This window comes from Stenella coeruleoalba, assembly GCF_951394435.1.
Source record: "Stenella coeruleoalba genome assembly, chromosome: 16".
In the NCBI taxonomy this organism is placed as follows: domain Eukaryota; kingdom Metazoa; phylum Chordata; class Mammalia; order Artiodactyla; family Delphinidae; genus Stenella; species Stenella coeruleoalba.
In genome coordinates this window covers 34,059,604-34,081,847 of record NC_137162.1, presented here as the reverse complement: position 1 = coordinate 34,081,847, position 22,244 = coordinate 34,059,604, and the positions used below count along the sequence as shown (strand labels likewise).

Below are 22,244 nucleotides of genomic sequence, written 5' to 3'. Positions count from 1 at the left end.
CACCCATTAATTTTCAGGATCCTGATCTCTGTGTTCCAAACACCTGCCCATCATTGGACCTCCCCAATTTCAATGCCTGACTGTCTGAACCACCATCTATTCCTTATTCATTCTAGATAAAATACTCTACCTGGCTAGCTAGACTTGGCTTTCTCACTTGCTTCAGGGTAGATATCATAAGCAATCTGACTCACCTATCTGTTAGAATGACTGACTAATCTTCCAGTTTAAGGTGTTCCTGATCTGGCCTAACTGCCACTGACCACTATCAGTTCTAGAAAACATGCTAAATAAGAATATGTTCGACAGAAACATACGGAAGAATCATAGGGTTTAACAGATGAAAGAGTTCTGCTATTGTATCTAGAAGAAGTGATACATGTTGGCTATCTGAAAATCCTGTATGAGGGGTATGTGTAGTGTATACAGAATGCACACAGCCACATGAAGGGTATGTGATGTTTCTTAAGGGCATTCATTCAATACATGACAGAGCCAGCTAAGAGTCAGTCATAGAAATTGCTTCTATTCCTGTTGATTTTTCAAAGAATGAATGGAATGATTCTCAGGGAGACCTCTGAGAAACATGTTAGGAAGTAAAATTCCATGCTAGAGAGGTGGCATTCCATCTTCTCTTCCATGAGATGCTTGATTTGGGAAGTTTATTACATAGATGGCTCTGGTTTCCCTGAATGACAGCCCATGGATCAGAATAATGAACAAGGGATTGATTGCAACTTGTGAAGACTGGATCATTCATTTGGCAGTGGACTTGCCCTCTGGAACAGGAAAACTTTAAACTCAGTTCTGAGAGAGAAAGTGAAAAAACTTGGGAAAAGCTATCAAATGCTCTGGAGGATGACTATATGACACAGAAGGAAGCAGACCCTGGAGGCTGTCCAGTGATGCTCAGGTTAAAAAAGGAGGAGAATGGAGATTTATTAGTTACGATCCTAAGGGATCTAGATAGTTAGATACCAAAGTAAAGTGTATGGGGTAACAGTTGACATGTTACCATAAGGAAGTAAATATGAGGTAGATAAGTGTAGCTCCTCAAACTAGAGAAATACCAAATACTGGCCTAACAAAAAGAGATACCTTTGCAGACCAAGAGTTAGCATACCATCAAGGAATTCAAAACTGAAATACAATGGAAGAGTATGTACTTTCAAATAAATTACGAAGGGCGAATAACAGAAGAGACAGAGTAGACACAGGTCAAATGTATACAGAAATCTATGAACCAGAGTGTGGAACCGCGAGAGCACCTGAATTAGGAGAAAAGGAGAAAAGAGTCACAATAATTGAGGTACACACAGAGAGCTGCAGTATATTTAACTGCAGACAATTGAGAAAACTGGCACAGACACTGCAGCATCTTAGACTACCTGCTGGAAACCTAATTATACTAAAAAATAGTCTCCATGAGTTTTTTTCTTAAATATGTGTGTGTGTTGAGGGGTGAGGGGGGAATGCCACTCTTCAATTCCATCCACAAAGAATTGGCTACTGACATGGTCCTTAGAAATGTGAGAGGAAATGGCCTCTTATTTTCATACTGAAGCTTATAACAGTAAGAAAAGGAAACAGTGGGCTAGAACGAATGCTGACTGTTGACTTCCAGTCAGCCATTTAGAAGTGTTCAGTGGGAATGAATAGCTGTTGCTGCTGATGGAATCCATTCAGAAATAATCCTGACTACAGACATTAAAAGGCAATATGGTTCCCCAGGAATGAATTCTCATGAGACCTTTGCAAATAATCCCTGAGAGAGAAAAGAGGGAAGACAGCCAAGAATGAGAAGAGGCTTCACAGGTAACCATGATAAATTAAAAAAGAATTAGTAGAAAGTGCACAGATCTGGCCATGAGAAACTTGGATTCTGGTCGATACCGTGACTCACTTTCTTTGAGATCTTGCCAAAATCACAGTTAAGATCAAAATTAAGCAAGTCTCTGGGCTTCGGTTTCATTACTTTTTAAATAGGGATTCAAACTAGATGAACTCTGTCCTTCTAATAGTAGATTTCCACAGTATCATGATATCAAATCATATTTTTAAAAGATACACAACAGAGGAAAAAAGAAAGCACAAAAAAAATCTACTGATGACAGATTCTAAGTCAAACTTCAAAAACAGTGACAGGAAGGCTAAAGTGCTAAGAAATTGAAGTTCATGAAATGTGCTCGAAAATTATTTTAAAAAACGGTTTCTTAAAGTAAGAAGGAATCAAGAAAGGTTAGGCTAAAAATTCAATCAGCTTGAATTCTGGGCAAGATGTTTTAAAACATAGTTCCTGACTCAAGAGGGGGAAGATGGAGGAAGAGTAAGACGCGAAGATCACCTTCCTCCCCACAGATACATCAGAAATACATCTACACGTGGAACAACTCCTACAGAACACCCACTGAACGCTGGCAGAAGACCTGAGACCTCCCAAAAGGCAAGAAATTCCCCACGTACCTGGGTAGGGCAAAAGAAAAAAGAATAAACAGAGACAAAAGAATAGGGATGGGACCTGCACCTCTGGGAGGGAGCTGTGAAGGAGGAAAGCCCTACCCCCACTAGAAGCCCCTTCGTAGGCGGAGACTGTGGGTGGCGGAGAGGGAAAGCTTCGGAGCCGCGGAGGAGAGCACAGCAACAGGGTGCGGAGGGCAAAGCGGGGAGATTGCCGCACAGAGGATCGGTGCCGACCGGCACTCACCAGCCCGAGAGGCTTGTCTGCTCTCCCGCTGGGGCGGGCGGGAGCTGGGAGCTGAGGCTCGGGCTTCGGTCGGAGCGCAGGGAGAGGGCTGGGGTTGGCGGCGTGAACACAGCCTGCAGGGGGTTAGTGCACCATGGCTAGCCAAGAGGGAGTCCGGGGAAAAGTCTGGACCTGCCGAAGAGGCAAGAGACTTTTTCTTCCCTCTTTGTTTCCTGGTGCGGGAGGAAAGGGGATTAAGAGCGCTGCTTAAAGGAGCTCCAGAGACGGGCGCAAGCCGCGTCTATCAGCGCGGACCCCAGAGACGGGCATGGGAGGCTAAGGCTGCTGCTGCCGCCACCAAGAAGCCTGTGTGCGAGCACAGGTCACTATCCACACCTCCCCTGCCGGGAGCCTGTGCAGCCCGCCACTGCCAGGGTCCCATGATCCAGGGACAACTTCCCCGGGAGAACGCACGACGCGCGCCTCAGGCTGGTGCAACATCTCGCTGGTCTCTGCCGCTGCAGGCTTGCCCCGCATTCGTACCCCACCCTCCCCTGGCCTGAGTGAGCCAGACCCCCGAATCAGCGGCTCCATTAACCCCGTCCTGTCTGAGCGAAGAACAGACGGGAGCTGTGCGAACAAAGAAGAGAAAGGGAAATTTCTCCCAGCAGCCTCAGGGGCAGCGGATTAAATCTCCACAATCAACTTGATGTACCCTGCATCGGTGGAATACCTGAATAGACAACGAATCATCCCAAATTGAGGAGGTGGACTTTGAGAGCAAGATACATTATTTTTTCCCTTTCTCCTCTTTTTGTGAGTATGTATGTGTATGCTTCTGTGTGACATTTTGTCTGTATAGCTTTGCTTTCACCATTTGTCCTAGGGTTCTGTCCGTCCGTTTTTTTGTTTGTTTGTTTTTTACTTTAAAAAATTGTTTTCTGGTTTTCCCTGGTGGCGCAGTGGTTGAGAGTCTGCCTGCCGATGCAGGGGACACGGGTTCATGCCCCGGTCCGGGAAGATCCTACATGCCGCGGAGCGGCTGAGCCCGTGGGCCGTGGCCGCTGAGTCTGCGAGTCCGGAGCCTGTGCTCCACAACGGGAGAGGCCACAACAGTGAGAGGCCCGCATACCGCAAAAACAAAACAAAACAAAAAAAAAAAACAACCTTTCTTAATAATTATTTTTTATTTTAATAATTTTATTTTACTTTATTTTATTTTATCCCCTTCCTTCCTTCCTTTCTTTTTCTTTCTTCTTTTTCTCCCTTTTATTCTGAGCCGTGTGGATGAAAGGCTCTTGGTGCTGCAGCCAGGAGTCAGTGCTGTGCCTCTGAGGTGGGAGAGCCAACTTCAGGACACTGGTCCACAAGAGACCTCCCAGCTCCACATTATATCAAACGGCAAAAATCTCCCAGAGATCTCCATCTCAACACCAACACCCAGCTTCACTCAACGACCAGCAAGCTACAGTGCTGGACACCCTATGCCAAACAACTAGCAAGACAGGAACACAACCCCACCCATTAGCAGAGAGGCTGCCTAAAATCATAATAAGGCCACAGACACCCCAAAACACACCACCAGACATGGACCTGCCCACCAGAAAGACAAGATCTAGCCTCATCCACCAGAACACAGGCACTAGTCCCCTCACCAGGAAGCCTACACAACCCACTGAACCAATCTTAGCCACTGGGGGCAGACACCAAAACCAATGGGAAATACGAACTTGCAGCCTGTGAAAAGGAGACCCCAAACACAGTAAGATAAGCAAAATGAGAAGACAGAAAAACACACAGCAGATGAAGGAGCAAGATAAAAACCCACCAAACCTAACAAATGAAGAAGAAATAGGCAGTCTACCTGAAAAAGAATTCAGAATAATGACAGTAAAGATGATCTAAAATCTTGGAAATAGAATAGAGAAAATGCAAGAAACATTTAACAAGGACCTAGAACTAAAGATGAAACAAGCAATGATGAACAACACAATAAATGAAATTAAAAATACTCTAGAAGGGATCAATAGCAGAATAACTGAGGCAGAAGAACGGATAAGTGACCTGGAAGATAAAATAGTGGAAATAACTAATGCAGAGCAGAATAAAGAAAAAAGAATGAAAAGAACTGAGGACAGTCTCAGAGACCTCTGGAACAACATTAAACACACCAACATTTGAATTATAGGGGTCCCAGAAGAAGAAGAGAAAAAGAAAGGGACTGAGAAAATATTTGAAGAGATTATAGTTGAAAACTTCCCTAATATGGGAAAGGAAATAGTTAATCAAGTCCAGGAAGCACAGAGAGTCCCATACAGGATAAATCCAAGAAGAAACACACCAAGACACATATTAATCAAACTGTCAAAAATTAAATACAAAGAGAACATATTAAAAGCAGCAAGGGAAAAATAACACACAAGGGAATCCCCATAAGGTTAACAGCTGATCTTTCAGCAGAAACTGCAAGCCAGAAGGGACTGACAGGACATGTTTAAAGTGATGAAGGAGAAAAACCTACAACCAAGATTACTCTACCCAGCAAGGATCTCATTCAGATTTGATGGAGAAATTAAAACCTTAACAGACAAGCAAAAGCTGAGAGAGTTCAGCACCACCAAACCAGCTTTACAACAAATGCTAAAGGAACTTCTCTAGGCAAGAAACACAAGAGAAGGAAAAGACCTACAATAACAAACCCAAAACAATTAAGAAAATAGGAATAGGAACATACATATCAATAATTACCTTAAATGTAGATGGATTAAATGCTCCCACCAAAAGACACAGACTGGCCGAATGGATACAAAAACAAGACCCATATATATGCTGTCTACAAGAGACCCACTTCAGACCTAGGGACACATACAGACTGAAAGTGAGGAGATGGAAAAAGATATTCCATGCAAATGGAAATCAGAAGAAAGCTGGAGTAGCAATTCTCGTATCAGACAAAATAGACTTTAAAATAAAGACTATTACAAGAGACAAAGAAGGACACTACATAATGATCAAGGGACTGATCCAAGAATAAGATATAACAATTGTAAATATTTATGCACCCAACATAGGAGCACCTCAATACATAAGGCAAATACTAACAGCCATAAAAGGGGAAATCAACAGTAACACATTCATAATAGGGGACTTTAACACCCCACTTTCACCAATGGACAGATCATCCAAAATGAAAATAAATAAGGAGACACAAGCTTTAAATGATACATTAAACAAGACAGACTTAATTGATATTTATAGGACATTACATACAAAAACAACAGAATACACATTCTTCTCAAGTGCTCATGGAACATTCTCCAGGATAGGTCATATCTTGGGTCACAAATCAAGCCTTGGTAAATTTAAGAAAATTGAAATCGTATCAAGTATCTTTTCTGACCACAACGCTATGAGACTAGATATCAATTACAGGAAAAGATCTGTAAAAAATACAAACACATGGAGGCTAAACAATACACTACTTAATAACGAAGTGGTCACTGAAGAAATCAAAGAGGAAATCAAAAAATACCTAGAAAAAAAAGACAATGGAGACACGACGACCCAAAACTTATGGGATGCAGCAAAAGCAGTTCTAAGAGGGAAGTTTATAGCAATACAATCCTACCTTAAGAAACAGGAAACATCTCAAATAAACAACCTAACCTTGCACCTAAAGCAATTAGAGAAAGAAGAACAAAAAAACCCCAAAGTTAACAGAAGGAAAGAAATCATAAAGATCAGATCAGAAATAAATGAAAAAGAAATGAAGGAAACAATAGCAAAGATCAATAAAACTAAAAGCTGGTTCTTTGAAAAGATAAACAAAATTGATAAACCATTAACCAGACTCATCAAGAAAAAAAGGGAGAAGACTCAAATCAATAGAATTAGAAATGCAAAAGGAGAAGTAACAACTGACACTGCAGAAATACAAAAGATCATGAGAGATTACTACGACTAACTCTATGCCAATAAAATGGACAACCTGGAAGAAATGGACAAATTCTTAGATATGCACAACCTGCCAAGACTGAACCAGGAAGAAATAGAAAATATGAACAGACAAATCACCAGCACTGAAATTGAGACTATGATTAAAAATCTTCCAACAAACAAAAGCCCAGGACCAGATGGGTTCACAGGCGAATTCTATCAAACATTTAGAGAAGAGCTAACACCTATCCTTCTCAAACTCTTCCAAAATATAGCAGAGGGAGGAACACTCCCAAACTCATTCTACGGGGCCACCATCACCCTGATACCAAAACCAGACAAAGATGTCACAAAGAAAGAAAACTACAGGCCAATATCACTGATGAACATAGATGCAAAAATCCTAAACAAAATACTAGCAAACAGAATCCAACAGTACATTAAAAGGATCATACACCATGATCAAGTGGGGTTTATTCCAGGAATGCAAGGATTCTTCAGTATATGCAAATCAATCAATGTGATACATCATATTAACAAATTGAAGGAGAAAAACCATATGATCATCTCAATAGATGCAGAGAAAGCTTTTGACATAATTCAACACCCATTTATGATAAAAACCCTGCAGAAAGTAGGCACAGAGGGAACTTTCCTCTAATAAAGGCCATATATGACAAACCCACAGCCAACATCATTCTCAATGGTGAAAAACTGAAACCATTTCCACTAAGATCAGGAACAAGACAAGGCTGCCCACTCCACCACTCTTATTCAACATAGTTTTGGAAGTTTTAGCCACAGCAATCAGAGAAGAAAAAGGAATAAAAGGAATCCAAATCAGAAAAGAAGAAGTAAAGCTGTCACTGTTTGCAGATGACATGATACTATAAATAGAGAATCCCAAAGATGCTACCAGAAAACTACTAGAGCTAATCAATGAATTTGGTAAAGTAGCAGGATACAAAATTAATGCACAGAAATCTCTGGCATTCCTATACACTAATGACGAAAAATATGAAAATGAAATTAAGAAAACACTCCCATTTACCACTGCAACAAAAAGAATAAAATATCTAGGAATAAACCTAAGGAGACAAAAGACCTATATGTAGAAAATTATAAGACACTGATGAAACAAATTAAAGATGATACAAATAGATGGAGAGATATACCACGTTCTTGGATTGGAAGAATCAACATTGTGAAAATGACTCTACTACCCAAAGCAATCTACAGATTCAATGCAATCCCTATCAAACTACCACTGGCATTTTTCACAGAACTAGAACAAAAAATTTCACAATTTGTATGTAAACACAAAAGACCCCGAATAGCCAAAGCAATCTTGAGAACGAAAAACGGAGCTGGAGGAATCAGGTTCCCTGACTTCAGAGTATACCACAAAGCTACAGTAATCAAGACAGTATGGTACTGGCACAAAAACAGAAATATAGATCAATGGAACAGGATAGAAAGCCCAGAGATAAACCCACGCACATATGGTCACCTTATCTTTGATAAAGGAGGCAAGAATATACAGTGGAGAAAAGACAGCCTTTTCCATAAGTGGTGCTGGGAAAACTGGACAGGTACATGTAAAAGTATGAGATTAGAACACTCCCTAACACCATACACAAAAATAAGCTCAAAATGGATTAAAGATCTAAATGTAAGGCCAGAAACTATCAAACTCTTAGAGGAAAACACAGGCAGAACACTCTATGACATAAATCACAGCAAGATCCTTTTTGACCCACCTCCTAGAGAAATGGAAATAAAAACAAAAATAAACAAATGGGACCTAATGAAACTTCAAAGCTTTTGCACAGCAGAGGAAACCATAAACAAGACCAAAAGACAACTCTCAGAATGGGAGAAAATATTTGCAAATGAAGCAGCTGACAAAGGATTAATCTCCAAAATTTACAAGCAGCACATGCAGCTCAATAACAAAAAAACAAAAAACCCAATCCAAAAATGGGCAGAAGACCTAAATAGACATTTCTCCAAAGAAGATATATAGATTGCCAACAAACACATGAAAGAATACTCAACATCATTAATCATTTGAGAAATGCAAATCAAAACTACAATGAGATATCATCTCACACCGGTCAGAATGGCCATCATCAAAAAATCTAGAAACAATAAATGCTGGAGAGGGTGTGGAGAAAAGGGAACACTCTTGCACTGCTGGTGGGAATGTAAATTGATACAGCCACTATGGAAAACAGTATGGAGGTTCCTTAAAAAACTACAAATAGAACTACCATACGACCCAGCAATCCCACTACTGGGCATATACCCTGAGAAAACCATAATTCAAAAAGAGTCATGTACCAAAATGTTCATTGCAGCTCTATTTACAATAGCCAGGACATGGAAGCAACCTAAGTGTCCACCATCGGATGAATGGATAAAGAAGATGTGGCACATATATACAATGGAATATTACTCAGCCATAAAAAGAAACAAAATTGAATTATTTGTAGTGAGGTGGATGGACCTAGAGTCTGTCATACATAGTGAAATAAGTCAGAAAGAGAAAAACAAATACCGTATGCTAACACATATATGGAATCTAAGAAAAAAAAAATAAGGTCATGAAGAACCTAGGGGTAAGATGGGAATAAAGACACAGACCTACTAGAGAATGGACTTGAGGATATGGGGAGGGGGAAGGGTAAGCTGTGACAAAGTGAGAGAGTGGCATGGACATATATACACTACCAAACGTAAAACAGATAGCTAGTGGGAAGCAGCCGCACGGCACAGGGAGATCAGCTTGGTGCTTTGTGACCACCTAGAGGGGTGGGATAGGGAGGGTGGGAGGGAAGGAGACGCAAGAGGGAAGAGATATGGGAACATATGTATATGTATAACTGATTCACTTTGTTATAAAGCAGAAACTAACACACAATTGTAAAGCAGTTATACTCCAATAAAGATGTTAAAAACAACACAGAACAAAACAAAACATAGTTCCTACCTGGCAGGAACTCATAATCCAATGAGACACATGACCTAAAGCAAAATGTGATATGCTGGACTTCCCTGGTGGCGCAGTGGTTGAGAGTCTGCCTGCCGATACAGGGGACACAGGTTCGTGCCCCGGTCCGGGAAGATCCCACATGCCGCAGAGCAGCTAGGCCCGTGAGCCATGGCCGCTGAGCCTGCGCGTCCAGAGCCTGTGCTCCGCAACGGGAGAGGCCACAACAGTGAGAGGCCAGCGTACCGCAAAAAAAAAAAAAAAAAAAAAAAGAATCTGCTTGCCAATGCAGGGGACACAGGATTGATCTCAGGTCCAGGAAGATCCCACATGCCTCAGAGCAACTAAGCCCACGTGCCACAACTACTGAAGCCCGTGCGCTTAGCGCCGTGCTCTGAAACAAGAGAAGCCACCGCAATGAGAAGCCTGCGCGCCGCAACGAAGAGTAGCCCCCGCTCGGCACAACTACAGAAAGCCTTCGCGCAGCAACGAAGACCCAACACAGCCGAAAAATTAATTTATTAATTAAAAAAATTGTGATATGCTGATCCCATGTTAGCAGATACAGGACTTCATGGATCTTTAAAGTGCAAAGGTGGACCAAACAACAGAAAAAAGTTGAAGCTCAGGATCGGTGAGTGAGCCAGCCAGGTGACTCAAATGAACTCACATCTCCAACACAGATGAGTCACATTCTCTGATGCTTAGGCAACTAACAAATCCCAGCAGGATCACTGCCTATCACCTTTTATAATTAATGGATGACAGGAGAAGAGGCAGAAGACTGAAGATGGGCAAATGCTCTGATTTTCAGAAAGGAAAACGAGTGTGGCCTAAAAACCATAAACCAGTGGATTAGGCACTGACCTCCTGACAAAATTCTACAGTCAACTGTCAGACTGTCAAACATCTGGACAAGAAGACAGTTATCACTGGGACCTACATGGATTTACCGAGAATAACTCCTCCCAAACGAATGGCTTTATTTATGACCTAAGCAAGGCATGTGGCAAAAACCCTATAGCTGTATTTGTAGGTTTAAAATGGTAAAATGGGCACCAAATGATAGGATCAAAGAAGGTGGGTGATGATGATGATGAAATAGTAACAGGTAAAGATCTTTGAAAAGGTAAATCAAGTCTCAACATTGAAAAGAACTCTCTAACAATTAGAACTGGCAAAAATGGAACTGGCTACCTTGGTATTTAATGAGTTCCCCATCCTTGAAAGAATTTAAGCTGAGGCTGGTAACTACTTGTTAGAGATATTGCAGAAGAGATATATACTTGACAGAGGTTGGATTAAATGACCTTTAAGGTTCCTTTCATTCTGAAGGATTTTCCTATTAATTTTCCTACCTGGTCGCAATGCTAAACTTGTCTCAGTGGGTATTAAAGAAAATAATCTTACCCTCCAGCAACCCCAATCTGGCTTGGCAGTTGCCAGTATTATCCCAGGCTGTTCTGCACTATGTCACTGACTGCAGTTACAATTATAACAGCCACAGAGATCAATCTTATAGAGAAAAAGTGCTTTTTTGTTAAAGGTGAAGGTAGAGAGAAAAAGAGGTTCTCAATTCTAACTGTATAAGATATGGAATTTAGAAACAGGCAATTTTTAACAAAAGTAAAATGTATGCTCTGGCAAATTCACTCCTATAAAATGTTTCCGGGTCTGGGAATTCCCCGGCAGTCCAGTGGGTAAGACTCCACACTTTCATTGCTGAGGGTGCAGGTTCCACCCCCGGTCAGGGAACTAAGATCCCACAAGCTGCGCAGTGAGGCCAAAAAAAAAAGAGAAAGAAAGTGTTGCACGGTCAAATAACTGGATCTAGGGCTGCAAAAATTATACGAACATAATTAAATCATGATTTTTCTTGCCAAAAAAAGCACATCTTTGTTATATGATATAATCTTAAATAGGATTACCTCGTATTTGTACAATAGTTTTCAACTTTGCTAAATCATTTTGCATCACATAGAAAGATAAAGCACTACTACATTTTTCAGGTGGGCAATTTTCCAGGAAATTAAATGAGAGTAAGTGTTCATGACATTATATAACTTTTCACATGTCCCCTTTGCAGAATAATGAACTCTGAGGTTTCACATTAGTTATTCAACAAACACTGGTTGAAGGAAAAAAGTGATCTCTCCAAGATAGCATGACTAGTAGGTGAAGAAACCTTAAAAAGTGTTTACTGAGTTTTATGATTAAGTTTAAAGCTCTTTCTCTCATTTTGATAGGAGGTTTTGTTTTTAGAAGGTATATAATAAAATTCAACAGAATTTAGGTGTTTTTTTTTTCTTCAGAATATATAAGGTACATTGAGGAAAACAGAAATAAGTAAACTGCTTTACTTACCTAAAATGATTTAACGTGTGTTCTGAGTATTTTTCTTCCTTGTATTTTAATCATCTAAGCAAATGCATAAATCACCTTAAGAATAGAAGTTCTTAATCTTGATGAAGTCCAATTTATCAATGTCTTTTCTTTAATGATTACTGCTTATCTTTGCTTATCTCAAGGTTTTAAAGATATTTTCAAACTGTATTTTCTCCTAGAAGTTTTCTAGTTTTAGCCTTTATACTGAGGTCTATGATCTATCTCAAATTAATTTTTGTGAATGTTGTGAGGTAAAGGTCACATTTAACCTTTTCTTCCATGTGGCTATGCAGCGTGTGGAAGAGCACCATTTGTTGAAAAGATTTTCCTTTCCCATTTTAATTATGTCGGTGCTTTTGTCAAAAAGATCAACTGATCAATGATTAATGGGTAAAGAAAATGTGGTGTATACATACTATGGAATACTATTTAGCATTAAAAAGGAAGGAAATCCTGTCACATGCTACAAGATAGATGAACCTTAAGGATGTTATTCTAAGTGAAATAAAGACATGTTTCACGAGTCCATCTATATTAGGTATCTAAGTAGTCAAATTCACACAAAGAGAAAGTAGAACGGCTATGAACAGGATACGGTGGGGTTGGGAAGGGTAAGAGGAGTTGTTTAATGGATATAGATTCAGTTTTGCAAGATAAAAAAGTTCTGGAGACGTTTCACAACAATACAAATATACTTAACACTACTGAATTGTACACTTAAAAACAGTTGAGATGGGGACCTCCCTGGTGGTCCGGTGGTTAAGACTCTGGGCTTACACTGCAGGGGGGCACGGATTCAATCCCTGGTCTGGGAAGTAAGATCCCACATGCTGCATGGCATGGCCAAAAAAAGGTTAAGATGATAAATACTATGTTATGTGGGGTTTTTTTTTACCACAATAAAAAAGAAATCAATTGATCATATATGTGTGGGCTTATTTCTAGACTCTGTTCTGTACTAATGATTTCTTTGCCTATCTTTATGCCAATACTACAATGTCTTAAGTACTGTAGCTTTATAGTAAGCTTTCAAATTTGGCAGTTTTAGTCCTCCAACTTTTGTTTTTTTGTGCAAGAGTGTTATGGGTAATCTAGGTCTTTTGTAGATCCTTATGAATTTTGGAATTAGCTTACCAATTTCTAAAAGAAAAAAAAGGCCTACTAGGATTTTGATTGTGATTACACTAAGCCTGTGAATCAAATGGGAGAGAATGGACATTTTAATAAAATCAAGTCTCCTAATCTACAAACAAGGTCTTTAATATCTCTGGGCACTGTTTTGTAGTTTTTTTGTGTAGAGGTCTTGTTTATCTTTGGTTAAATTCATTCCTAAATATTTTATGTTTTTGTTGCTATTGTAAAATAATTTTTTTAACTTAAAAAGTTTTTGTTTTGATATAATAATAAATTCCTACAGTTAGGAAGTTGCAAAAATAGTACAGGGCAGTCCTGTGTACTCTTCACCTAGTTTCCCTCAATGGTTACATTTTACATAATTATAATATAGTACAATATCAAAAGTATTATAAATTAGATTATAAATCGGTGTTGGTGTTGGTACAATGTTGGTACAATGTGCACAAACAAAATTGGTGTTGGTACAATGTGTGTGTATAGTTCTATGTCATTTTATCACATATACAGATTTGTGTAAACAGCAATAACATTCCTTTTAACTTAATTTTCCTACTGTTTGTTGCTGGGATACATCTGAAAAAGTTCAAACAATGGTAACTAGGAAAACGACTTTGATAGAATAGTTCTGTCAGAGGATTTTTTCTTCAAAAAGTTCTACCACATTGTTGATTTTATTCATAAAATGACTATTCCAAAAAACATATTTACTCAATCACTAAGTTCCCAGGAGAATTTTGGAAATATGTGCTCAAAAGAGGAGAAAAAGAAAAAAATGCAAAGTATGTGCCAGTCAAGTGTATTCCTTTTATTCTTGACTTCAGAAAATATAGATGAAATTAAATTCTAAGGCAGAAATATCATGTAGTTCATAAGCTCTTTAGGGCTGACCCTCCTCTAACAGGAATACTTGTTACTGTAAGAGCTCCTCCAACTTTTGATCTCCTGGTTAACAACGGGTCAGTCAGAAGCATTCTGAGATTGTAATCCTTACTTCTACTTAAAAAAAAGAGGGTGTCCTCACTTGCTTTTTAAACCAGATAAGTGAGCTGACACTTCTAGTATTTGAGTAAGGATGAAGCCAGGTTAAGACGATCTATTACTATATTTTATTCATAATGAAATTATGATTATGTTAAAAAAAAAGAATCTTCATGTGTTCGAGATATTGACTTAAAATAATCTAGAGTGGAGGGAAGGGTCTTCCCTGGTGGCACAGTGGTTAAGAATCCGCCTGCCAACGCAGGGGACACGGGTTCCATCCCTAGTCCAGGAAGATCCCACATGCCACGGAGCAACTAAGCCTGTGTGCCACAACTACCGAGCCTGTGCTCTAGAGCCTGCAAGCAACAACTACTGAGCCCACGTGCCACAACTACTGAAGCCCGTGCACCTAGAGCCCGTGCTCCACAACAAAAGAAGCCATTGCAATGAGAAGCTCGCGCACCACAACGAAGAGTAGCCCCTGCTCACCGCAACTAGAGAAAGCTCAGGCGCACTAACAAAGACCCAATGCAGCCAAAAATTAATTAATTAGTTAATTAATTTAAATAAATAGAGTGGAGGGAGGATGAGTGAACAAGTGTAGGTAAAGATAAAAAAGACCGGCCGTGTACTGACTGTTTAAGTTTGGTACTGTTTCATTATACTTATTCTCTCCACTTTTGTAATCATGCTTGATAAAAACTTTAAAAGCACTTTATTCACAATTTCAAATTTTCAGATTCCAATCATTTTTGAAAATTTAGTATGTAACAGGAAAATCTGTAGAGCAACTCACCTGACATTTTCTGGTCTGAGTTTATCGAGAACCATCTCTATTAAATCGGGTCTAAATTCTTCCAGTAAATATTCAGCTGTGAGCACTTCTTCTAGGGGATAGTACTTTTTAAAAGAAAAAGAAATAAATAAAATTTGCAAGGCTACAATAGACTCTAACATATTAAAGCAAACAGATCTCTAACATGTGAAATCCTCTATTTTACACCCCCCTCTTCCCTTCAATTAAATTTCACTCCACTGGAAAAATTTCTGAATCTTTTCTCTTTCCTACCACACTTTAAACAATTTCATATTGTGGGATGATTCTGCAGTTAAGCCCTAAACACACTTACATTATAGAGAACAAAATCACATTTTTTCAGGGAAAAATGTGAGTAATACCTCTAGCTAAAACTGAGTACTTGTTAATAAAGAAAATTTGATGATTAAGTGCTGACACCTGTAGGATTCTTAATATAAAGTACATACATTTTAATAAACAGAATTTCTACTCAAATTTCTATGAATGAAATCAGACAAGCATTTAGAGAGTTGTTGTGTAGGAAAAATGGCTTATATTTTCAGTTAGTAAAGAAAAATAATGTAGAAGATGCTTTTTAGTACGAGCAACTTACTGATAGACTGATTCATTCATTCAACAAGTATGTAATGAACACCTACTCTGTGCCAGGCACTGTTCTAGGTGCTGCTGTGGATACAATGGTAGATAAGACAGATGATGTCCCTGCTCTCTAAGGAGCTTATATTCTAATTGGGAGGGAGGCAGACAACAAACAAACAAATACTGTCATTATAGTGATAGGTGCTATGAAGAAAATTTTAAAAGGGGCAGGGTCATGACTGGGAGGTCAGGGAAGGTCTCTCTGAGGGAGAAACATCTGAGTGGAGACCCAAATGATAAGAAGAACCTAGTCATGGAAAAACCAGAAGTGTTCCAGGCAGAGAAAACAGCAAACGTCAGGGCCCTGAGAGGGAGGAGTAAACTTAATGCTTGAAGATTAGGCACATAGCCAGTGTAGCTGGAGTGGAATGGAAGTGGTGTGGAATTCAGTCAGAGAGAGGCTGGGACCAGACTGCCATGTAGGTCAAGGTAAAAACTTAGATCTGTTCCAACTCTGATGGGAAACTTACTTGACACAGAGGAGTGGAACAATCTGATTTGGGTCTTCCAAAGATCACTGAGGCTGGAAAAATAAACTATGGTGGGGCAGAAGAAGGCAAACAGGGAACCCAGGTAAGAGACTATGATGGTAGTCCAGGCAAGAAATGCTGGTAGCTCACATGAGGGTGGTAGCAATGGAAATGGAGAAAAGTGGATGATTTATAGCTTTCACGTAAGTAGCACCTGACACATTGTAGAATTGAAAAATATTTAAAGCCAACAAGCAAAATGTCTATGAAATGAAAATATTACAGATGATGATTTTTAGGATGATGAAAATTAAGATTTAAAGAATGTCTTCACATCAAATTTTACCTGGTTGCTACGAAGTCTAAAGTTTTAGACTATACCTTCAATTTTTATCATTTGTGTAGTAATGAAAGTAATATTATTTATACAAGATCACTGAAATACTCTACATGCCAGTGTACAGAGTAAAATAACAATAAACTTACATGCAATATTCCTGCAATCTTAGAGGTATAACCCCGTGGCCTCTCTTTATCTTTAAACCTAAAAGCAACAGCATTCAAGTCCTAAACGAAAAATTAAATCAATTAGACATAAGTCACCTATTATTTAGAAATACTTTTTTTTGGGGGGGGATTGGTTTGCACTATAGACTTTCTACTCCATATTTAACTATCACACTTCCTGAAAAAATAGCTATGCTTGATTTAGGAATGTACAGGACATGAATGAAAATAACAAACACAGAATATGATTCTGTTGAAACTATTAGTCAAAGAATTAGGAAAACCGTGGAGGAAGCTTGTGAGATCCAACAGTTGCATACATGACGATTTTGCTGACCCTTTCAGAGAACTGCAGCCTGATTAGAACTTATTGTCATAAGTTTCACAAGCAGAGATTATACCTTTAAACTTTTATCTATGTAAAGAGGTTATCTCTTATCCTAAAATACATTTCAGAGTCTTGATAGTCCTTAATTATATAGTAGATATTTTAAAAAACTCTTAAAAGAAGGCTTTAAACATTTAAAAGACAAATACCTTCTGTTTTATGCAAAAAAAAAAAAGGCCAGGCTTTTCCATACATACGACAATAAAATCACTTTTAAGAACACAATCATATATATAACAATTCACTGTTTCTTTGAGAGTATGCTACAAATTTTTATCACGAGATCTGAAAATGACACAGCTCATGCAACTTCAGGCCGGCAGAGAATAGAGTAAGCCCTGATAGATAAAAGTTCAAGAAACTGCTGACTTTCTTCTGAGGGATAGAAAAGCAGTCTGATTTCTTTCCTTTTCCTTATATTTAAATTAATTCCCATATATTTGTTTCTTGAAAAATTTCCTTAAGAAAAATTTTGGTGAAACAAAAGTACCTTGCACTCTTGGAAAACCCATTCTTGAGGTCCTTCTGCACGTAACTTCTGAATGTATTGAAACATGTGCAAAATTATATCTTCAACATGTACTGGAAAAAAGGGGCACACTTAAAAACCATTCAGTCCTCGAATCCTTCAAAGCAATGAGCTCACTCCTAAGGTAAAGTCAGGTAAGTAGAAGATGGTCCCTCTTAGAGATGGAGTGAGTTCTCACCTCCCTGAGGCTGGTTTTAGGGTCCCATACACATGGCCCTCCAGGATTTGGTATATGTGACTGAAGGGGCTTTGGGGTAGTAAATGAGCAAATAAAAAGTCAAGTACACATTTTACAAGTGCAACATAATGATCAGTTGTTAAGGAGGGAAAATCATCCATGAAATGAAGTTACACATGAAAAATACAATGGATAAAATGGTATGAATTAAAGTGTTTATAGCTTTACAGCAAAAAACAGATCCACAGCATAAGTTAATAAAAGTAAATCATAAGAAATCAATTTTCATTCAAAAACAAAAAGGTCAATACTTACATAATCCTTCCTCAGTCAAGTCCACATTAATGATAAAAAACATAAAACCTCGGGCTCCTTCCTTCTGCCCACCAACAAGAGTATTTACCCAGCCTGTAACATTCAAAGGAAATCAACATGATCGCATGTGTGTCTTCTTTTAAGACAAGGAATTAAAAAAAAAAATTCATTCTGTATGCTCCCAATGGAACATACAGAATGGCCCTCTTGCAGAAAAGACTGGAAAAAAAGTCAGTTCAGAAAAGCACTGAAAAGCAGTTCAGACACTGCAAAAGATTCAAGTGATTTTTTTAGTTTGGGAGCTTTCCTTGGGACGCCTCAAATCATTTCCCAAATCAAGAGTAGATGACTGTGCTTAAGTGTTATATAAAAAGAGTCTGAATGGAGAGGAACCTTGGAAATCTACTGAGTGATCCTAATACACCCTTTGGTTTGATGGATAAGAGCAGGCAAATAGATATTTCAGCACGTTTCACAGAGATGGTAAAGAATACCTAATGTGAGCTTTTACTTTTTTTAATCTCTATCTTATTTAAAAGATGCACTACAACACCTTTTGAAATATGTAAACTTCACAGCTCAATACTGAAGGATAAAACAAATTATGGAAAAACAAAAACCCCAAAGCAAAAAACAAAAGCGTACTAACAACCAACACCCCACTCTCATCAACCCTAAACGGTATCATCTGAAAATGTTCCTTCACAGGAAAATATTTAGGAGAAATGAGAGTCAGAGTAAAAAAATATGGTGGAGGTGGGGTACTACCCTCAGAAGCTGGTGTCCAAGAGACTCACCCTTTGATTTAAGTTCTGATAACAGACTCCCAGGACCTTCATGTCCAATGAGATGACCAAGATAATGACCCGGATTTGATTTGTAGTATTTCTGAAGGTCAGGTATGGGAAATGTCACATAAAGATTCCTAATGTCCTTAATGGGTACTATTTTGTAAAGTTGCTGGGGAAAGAATAAAACAAACAAATCGCAAAAGGTTAGCTCTGCACAACTCCTGCTGAATAAAATACTTACAAACTATGAAGAATAGTGATTTTCAAAAAAAGAAAAAAAAATACCGATTTTCATGGAAAAATCCCAAATTCAGGAGAGAATCTACTGCCAGAGAAAATCATACTGACCACACAGAAATAAATGACCTGGGGTCTTTCTTAGTGGGATTTCATTACAGTTGGTATGCAGTCCATGTTTGGTCCCCTTGACCATGCAGCTCAATACTTTTGGATACTTGCCTTCTGGCACTGGATAACAGCTTCTACAGTCTGCCAAGGTTATAGCTACCAAAACTACTTTTAACATGCAAGGATCAGAACGTATTGTTATCTTTTTGGTGATACACGTCCCTAATAAATGTGAAATTGATTTGATTTGATTTTAATATAAACCAAATATTAAAGACTATATAAATAATAGAACCTCCAAAAATGTTCATGTACTCTTTGGTAAACCAGGCATATATTATGTCCATAAATTTAAAAAAGAAAAAAATACTAGAAATACATGCACTTACTTTAAGATGTTCTTCTTGGAAAGGATGTTCAGGAAATTCTGGCAATGGGACATTTTTGTTCTCCACTTCAGAAAATAACTTCACCACCAAATCAGTCAAGTCATCTAAAGATTCTACAAGAAAACAGACAATGGAAACAGAACTTAAACTAATCATAACACATGATGGGTAGTATTTAAAAATCTTAGGATTATATACACATATATAAAATCACTATGTTGTACACCTTAAGTTTTTTTTTTTAATAAATTTATTTATTTTTGGCTGCGTTGGGTCTTCATTACTGCACATGGGCTTTCTCTACTTGAAGCAAGCGGGGGCTACTCTTCATTGCAGTGCCTGGGCTTCTCATTGCGGTGGCTTCTCTTTGTTGAGGAGCATGGGCTCTAGGTGTTCAGGCTTCAGCAGTTGTGGCACAAGGGCTCAGTAGTTGTGGCTTGCAGGCTCAGTAGTTGTGGCACATGGGCTTAGCTGCTCCGCGGCATGTGGGATCTTCCCGGAGCGGGGATCGAACCCGTGTCCCCTGCATTGGCAGGTGGATTCTTAACCACTGCACCACCAGGGAAGTCCCTGTATACCTTAAATTTATACAATGTTATATTTTAATTATATCTCAATAAAGCTGGGGGGGGGAGAAAACACCTTACGATCACCTGAAAAATCTCAGGACTGTTAAAAGGAAAACCTAGAAATTTTTAAAAAACTCCATCTGATAAAGTTGAAGCATTCAGTAAAATCCCACCAGTGCCTATATAACTTCTGAAGCTCTGCAGTATTGATATTGATTATACCTCACACATATCTGCCACCTTATAGTTTAAAAAACTGTTTTACAAATATTATCTTGCAATAAATTTCAAACAAATATTGGAAACAATAATAGAATAATGAGTGGCATTTGGAAACTATTTTATCTACAATTCCCAAAAGGCACATACGAAACCACTAGCTGACAGATTATAACATTAACTTTATAAATAGACACAGTCTAAACCCATCGCTAAAAGTCAAATATTAGAGGTTTTTTTGGTTTGTTTGTTTTTTGCGGTACGCGGGCCTCTCACTGTTGTGGCCTCTCCCGCTGTGGAGCACAGGCTCCGGACACACAGGCTCAGCGGCCATGGCTCACAGGCCCAGCCGCTCTGCGGCATGTGGGATCCTCCTGGACTGGGGCACGAACCTGTGTCCCCTGCATCGGCAGGCAGACTCTCAACCACTGCACCACCAGGGAAGCCCAATATTAGAGTTTTTAAGTAATTGATTTTGTGGGGGAATAGTATAAAATGGTGAGAAGAATCCTAGGTGTTCAATTCTAACCCCAACTTCACCAACCAATTATGGCAAGAGACTATTTGGACAAAATGTTTAACCACTCCAGGTTCTATAAAACACGAAAACAGGGTAGGATGATCACAAGTCTCTTCAAGGTCTAACACTACATGATTCTGTACCATACTGTATCAAACTCATGCAAAGATTTGTAATTGTTGATAAGATTATATAGTCACTTATGTGAAGTTCTTCTATGTTATCATCTCTCTATATTTTTAATGGACAGTTGTATTTGCAAAAGTATGAGATGTTCACTGCAACACCATTTATAACAACAATAAAAACCGGAAATGACCTAAACATCTATCAATGTGTTCATGTTACGAAAAGTCTGTACACTGGAATATTATGTAGCCATTAATGAGGGAGAAGTCTGTATGTGCTGATATGAAAATATCTCAAAGCTCTATTAAGTGAAAACCACAGACTTCAGTGCCATGTAGTATAATCTCATTTAATTTTTTAACAGACACATAAATCCAAGTATATTAACAAAATTCTACTTTTGGAAGTATAACAAAAAATGATATAAAGTGACTATCTTTGAGGAGAGGGCATAGTGGTCATAAGGTGGGATAAAGAAGAACATGCTTTCCATTTTATATCTTTCTGTATGGGATAAATTTTTTTCTGTGCACACATATTACTATTATTCTAAAAAGAAAAAAGTGGAAAAGGTTATCTTTTTATAAACAAGATAACCACTCACCTTGATTCTGCCTCCTCAAAAATAGGTTATTTATAAATGGTATAAACATTCATTACTTGTTACTGTCAGGAAGCATTTGAATCGAATAAGAAATTTCCCTTGATATTCTAGGACCCATTTTGAACTTTTCCATGAACTCTCTAAAAAGCACTTAATCACTATATGAGAATTGCCTATAGATAATATGAAGTTCTCTTTTAGGCCTATGAATGTGGGCATGTGCACTTTATTTACAAAACATATGTATTTTTACTTTAATTTTTTTGAAATGTATGAAGGACCCTAAAATGTCCGGAGCCAAATAAAAGGCCAACCCATGGCTGCTTGTTATACAAGTGAACTCGGGAATGAACCAGGTATATTTGGAGCAAGAGATGTCAGAGACAATTGACATAAAGACATAAAGAGACACACAGATGGGACACGTAACTGGAAACAAGATGGGCAGTCAACAATGCTTTGTCAACCTGAAGTGCTGATGACAGCGAGGCCCTTTAGAGCAAGGTTCTACTAGGGTAGGCCTTTCCTTTTAGAAGCACAAATTCACCATGTAGCTTTTTAAAGGTAAGGGAGCTGTACAATAATGCACCATCTGTCTTCACTATGAGCTGCCAGAGATCAGGGAACTGAGTCCCATTCATCTTTACATTACCAGGACTTGGCAATCCTAAGGTCTCTACTTGACAGTTACCTATTTGTCAAGTGTCCAGGTAAT

The 22,244-nt window shown here is 38.6% G+C and overlaps 1 protein-coding gene across 8 annotated transcripts in view; it reads right to left on the bottom strand.

The window, feature by feature from the left end:
• IDE (insulin degrading enzyme) overlaps positions 1-22,244 on the bottom strand; it is a 111,333-nt gene that overhangs the window by 32,150 nt on the left and 56,939 nt on the right. For all 8 annotated transcript variants that reach the window (XM_079900658.1, XM_079900660.1, XM_079900665.1 and 5 more), the window contains 6 exons: positions 19,489-19,601; positions 18,758-18,920; positions 17,961-18,053; positions 17,429-17,520; positions 16,530-16,610; positions 14,911-15,014 (listed from right to left, as the gene is read on the bottom strand). In XM_079900658.1, the coding sequence (XP_079756784.1) occupies positions 14,911-15,014; positions 16,530-16,610; positions 17,429-17,520; positions 17,961-18,053; positions 18,758-18,920; positions 19,489-19,601 (646 nt within the window). The remainder of the gene's footprint in view (positions 1-14,910; positions 15,015-16,529; positions 16,611-17,428; positions 17,521-17,960; positions 18,054-18,757; positions 18,921-19,488; positions 19,602-22,244) is intronic.